Genomic DNA, 5,312 nt, shown 5'->3' on the forward strand with positions numbered 1-5,312 from the left:
GTTTGCTGAGACTTCGGAAGTCGTAGATTTAAGGTAATTGACTTTTCTTATTTCTTAGTAGGACCTTAGAACATTATAGACGGTTCGATACAATGGTGGCAGCGGTGGGATAGATTAGTTATTAGTTGTCGTGGACATTGGGCTGTCTACTCGGGGTATAGGTGTGACGAGAACCAAGCAAAAGGCACGGTGCCGACGGGTGTAAGACTGGGGTTTTGTTTTGTCTCTAAAAACCATGGCGGAAGTTGGTGACGAGGTAGATAGGTTGAAACAAGAGTTAGAAAAGGCGAGAGAGGAAGTATGCAAGTTACAAGATGAGAGACAGAGGGTCGCACAAAACGAACTGAACTATTTGAGGAAGGAAATGGAAGAACTGAGAATGGCCGGAAATAGGAGGGTGGAAATGATAGGTGCCAGAGAGGTGAAAGAATGGTGTGGTAGCGAAGGAGAGATGAGTGTAGAGGAGTTTGTTGAGAGAGTAGAGATGTTGCAGCAAATTAATGGGTGGACTGAGCAGAACACAGCTGATTTGGTGAGACGAAGAATGATTGGCGGGTCGGCAGAATTTTTGCGAAATGCGACGAGTCAGAAGCAAGAGGGATGGACATGGAAGGAGATAAAAGGGTTGCTATTGCAGCGGTTTGGGGTGAAAAAAGACAGAGTGGAGGAAATGGCGAAACTAATGAACATCCGACGGAAGGAGGGGGAAAATTATCGGAGATTCGCTGATAGGTGTAGAACAGCGGCGCGCTATGTTGTGAAAGAATATGAGAAAGAAGAGGAAAAGCAAGTAGCGAATGAGATTCGAGAGGAGATGATCTTGGGAGTATTCATGGAGGGTTTAAATAGCGAGGTACGACGTGTGGTGAAGGCTAGGAAGGGAGTAAATACCCTGACGGTGGTATTGGATATGTTGAAGGACATAGGAGAGGAAGGTGACCGGAAAAGAGTAAGGAAGGTGAGGAAGGAACTAGAGGAAGAAGAAGCAAACAGCAGCGGTTCTGAGGAGAGCTTTGCGACGGTAGTAAGCAATAGCAGCGAGCGAAGAGGAATTCGGCGGATCGAAGGTGAGAAGAAGGAAGGATTTGTAAAGATGAACCGCGCAGATGGTATAGTAGCGGGCGGGAGTAAATGGCATGATAGGGCGAATCCGGCTGGAGAAGTGCAAGGAGAGCGGCAGAGATCACTGCGCAGAGTACCGTACACCCCATGTAGGAGGTGTGGACAGGTTGGTCACTGGACACGGGAGTGCACGATACATCTGGGCAACCAGAAGAGTGGAGAGTCACGTTGTAAACCGGAAGAAGGAACACGGGTGGGGAAAAGGGCGAGCAACGAAGAATGCTTTCAGTGTGGGCGACCGGGGCACTTTATAAACACATGTCCACAGACCATATGCGATAATTGTGGATATGGCGGTCACGTGTGGAGACAGTGCCAAAATACTGGAACATCCGCGAGGAGGGGCTCATTTTCGCGGCGACAACGGCCATGGGAATCAGATAAGTCAGACAGGGGGGTGGAAGATTATGCGAGCCTAGACGGAAGACGGGCTGAAAGCCGTAGCGTTTCCCCAAACTAGGTGGCCCTCCAGGTTCCCCTAGCTTGGAGATGGCCCAGAAAACTGGAGGGGGATATATTGGGAAAGCGACCGTAACCGCAGGGGGAGTAACATCCTTGATAATTACCGCCGATTTTCAAGGGGCTAATAGAAAAGTTTTAGTGGATACGGGAGCCGATGTAACCTTACTGCGAGAAGCTGTGGAGGGTGTACCAGTTATCACCGGCCGAAGCGAGACCATTACGGGGGTGACGGGGGTATGTCAGCGCATCCAGGGTAAGCAGAAGCTAAACGTAACCATCGGTGATACCGCAGCCATACATGAGGTATGGATAGTCGATGTGGACTGTGGAGCTGAAGGTATATTGGGACTCGATCTGATGAAACGACTTGGACTGGTGATCGACGTTAATAGAAATGAATTGCGGACGAAGGAGGCCATGATACCTGTTATACGGAAAGTCACTCACGAGATACCGGGAGGTAAAAGGAGAAAAGTAACATTTGATTTACAGCGAAACGAAATCAAGGAGTATCATGTGGAGACAACAATGAAAAAGCTAGGAAATGACGGTAGGGGGTTAACCGTAAGGAAACTTCTGCTCGACGAACATTAGTGATCGCAGCGGATAGTCATGGACGCTTCCTGAAACCACTTCTTCAGCGATGGATTGGAGATGAATGGGAAATCGAGGAAATGGTTTGGCCAGGTCATGGTACTGTAGATATTATTAATGGGGTACAGCAACGGACGAGTACACTTGGAACTAATGATTGCCTCGTTTTGTTAACGGGCACCAACGATATTCGGCGGAAACAACAAGAGCAAGCAAATGATGCAAGAGCGAGGTTATTTGTGAAGACAGAAAAACCTAAGATTATTCTCTGTAATCTACCAAAACGATTCGACGTAGTGTCAGGTTCTACTGTTGTAGGAGACATCCGTCAACATAATTTGGACTTGTTAATGGTGATGCAGATACATATGAATGTAGACCTGGTCGATATATACAGCGGCACAAGGAGAAGCGATTATACCAAGCAGGGATTCCATTTTAACCTTAAGGGAAAGATTAAGTTAGCAGAAAGGATTCGAGAGGTCTTGCAACCCGACAAGAGATGCTGTGAGAGGCAAGCGTTGACAGAATATGTAATGCGGGATAAATATTGGGAAGTAATCAAAGGAGTGATGGAACATAATGCACGGCAGTGTACAGCGAGCAAAAGCAAAACGAATAGGGAACGAAAGAAGACGATAAAGCGTACAGCTGATGAAAGTGGGATACGTGGTGGAATAGAATTGAAGAATCGTTTTAAGTTACTTGAGGCAGAGGAGGACAATATCCCCATTATTTCGCACCAAAGTGAAGAGCATAGAGAGAACCAGAAGAAACATGTCGAGTTTGTACGGGAATATTTCAAAGAAACAAAGGAAAATGGAAGGAGCAAGGAAGACGAATTTGTGTGTTTGCAGAGGACTCAGATTCAGGGAGATCATATGGATGAAGGAGAGTATTTTAAAGTAATAGATGGCGAGATTCAGCGGGCACCAAAGGATCGGCGAATAAGAGCAATTTGCGGCGGAGTCTGTCAGAAAAATTGGGAGCCAGCTGAAGTGGTACTAAAAAGTAGGGCCCACCTGCCAGCCTGGAGCGAAACCATACTAAATGCCAAAATTAGAGGACCGAACCAACCAGAGGAAATAATTGTCGAGCAGTTTGGACACCTACCATCAGGTGTTAGAGTGAACCGAGTGATGGCAACGCGAATGGGAGATAATGTATGGGTGAAGTTCATAAATTGTAACCAGGAACCCGTGGAGCTAAGTTCGGGAAGAGTCGTAGGAAAGACGGCAATAATTACTCGAGATAATACCAAGATGATGAGACAGGTGAGAGTTGAATCTCAAGGGTCCGACTTCACAGAGGAAATTCACGAGAAGTTGGCCCACTTGTCAGTTGGGCAGGAAAAAAATATAGGGGAGATATTGCTTGAATACCGCGATGTGATGGATGCAGAGACGGAGGGGGAATTCTCATGTACTAATCAGGTGCAACATAAGATCATCACGGGGGATGCTGCCCCGATAGCTAAACCGGCTTATAGAGTGCCTTTCCGCTTGCAGGACGAGATGAGACGGCAAATACAGGATCTTCTGGACAAGGGTATAATTGCACCGTCGACTTCACCATGGGCAGCGCCAGTGGTGTTGGTAAAGAAAAAGGCTCTGGAGGGGGAGGAGGCAAAGTACAGGTTTTGTACTGATTTTAGGGGGTTGAACGCGGTGACAAGGGCGGACACCTATCCCCTTCCCAACATAAATGAAACATTGGATCGGTTGGGAAAATGCCAGTGGTACACGACCATTGATCTAGCCAGCGGGTACCATCAGATTGAGATCAGACCAGAGGACCGAGAGAAGACTGGGTTCAATACGATTGATGGACACTATGAATATAACCGGATGGCGTTTGGACTGTCAGGAGCACCAGCGACGTTCCAGAGATTCATTGACGCGGTACTAATGGGAATAAAGGGGACGGAGTGCTATGTTTACTTGGACGACGTAGTGATCTTTGCAGCGGATGACACGGAACACAATAGGCGGTTGCGAAATGTTTTACAGCGGCTACGTGAAGTAGGTGTTAAAGCGAACCTTAAGAAATGTCAGTTCATGATGAGTGAACTGATATATTTGGGTCATTTAGTCACCAGCGCAGGTGTAAAACCTGACCCACAGAAGGTTGTAGCAATACGCACATATCCGCGGCCGAAGACGGTGCGAGAAGTACGCGCCTTTCTGGGGTTGACGGGATATTATCGGCGGTTCATAAAAGGGTATGCGGAAATAGCTAAGCCGCTAACGGAACTAATAAGAGTGGAAACTACGTTTGAGTGGACCCCAACTAGAGTGGAAGCGTTCGACCGACTAAGAGAGAGTTTGTCGAAACACCCCGTATTGCGCTATCCAGATTTTGAACTGCCCTTCATCCTAGCGACTGATGCGTCGGGACTAGCTTTAGGTGCGGTTTTGTCACAGCGACTTGGAGGAGCAGAGCATCCGATAGCCTACGCTTCAAGGCAACTCAACACGGCGGAAAGAAACTACTCGGTAACGGAGAAGGAACTCTTAGCGATGGTTTGGGGAATCGGTCAGTTTAGGTGCTACTTATACGGGCGGAGGTTTAGCGTAATCACCGATCATGCGCCGTTACGTTGGACGTTGCAGGTGAAAGATCCGTCGTCTAGACTAGCGAGATGGCAAATGAAACTGGCCGAGTACGAGTATGAGGTAGTGTATAAGCCGGGAAAGAGACACGTAAACGCGGACGCTTTAAGTAGAGCCGTAGCAAATGTTAGGCGCGATGAAGATTACTCAATAATTCGGGAGTGGATCAAAAGAACTCAAGAGTCCGATAACGAGTGCCAGCGCTATGTCAACAGTGGTAGCGAGGAATATCGAAAGGATTTGGACGGCGTACTATACAAAGTGACGGGCGGTAGGTGGCGAGTCGTAGTACCCGTAAAAATGAGAAATCGGGTGTTGAAGCGGACACATGATGAACCGAGTGCGGGACATTGTGGGGTACAGCGGTCACTTCAGCGGGCGGAGTCGCAGTTTTACTGGGAAACCATGCAAAAGGACGTAAGAAAGCATGTTGAGGACTGTAGAGAATGTGGACGGACGAAAAGTGTAAATAGGGTGCCCATTTGTGAACCATACCATACGTCTAGACCTCTCGAAATGGTA

The 5,312-nt window shown here is 47.7% G+C and overlaps 1 protein-coding gene across 1 annotated transcript; it reads left to right on the forward strand.

Annotated features, from left to right (window-relative positions):
• Positions 1-235: 235 nt before the first annotated feature.
• On the forward strand, positions 236-1,582 carry LOC126882469 (uncharacterized). Its single transcript, XM_050647434.1, has one exon. The coding sequence runs from the start codon at positions 236-238 to the stop codon at positions 1,580-1,582; it is 1,347 nt and encodes a 448-aa protein (XP_050503391.1).
• The last annotated feature ends 3,730 nt before the right edge of the window (positions 1,583-5,312 follow it).

This window comes from Diabrotica virgifera, chromosome 3 (assembly GCF_917563875.1).
Source record: "Diabrotica virgifera virgifera chromosome 3, PGI_DIABVI_V3a".
Taxonomy (NCBI): Eukaryota; Metazoa; Arthropoda; class Insecta; order Coleoptera; family Chrysomelidae; genus Diabrotica; species Diabrotica virgifera.

Bases quoted from the DNA above. Each gene is read 5' to 3' on its own strand.
- LOC126882469 (XM_050647434.1), top strand. From the start codon at position 236: ATGGCGGAAGTTGGTGACGAGGTAGATAGGTTGAAACAAGAGTTAGAA.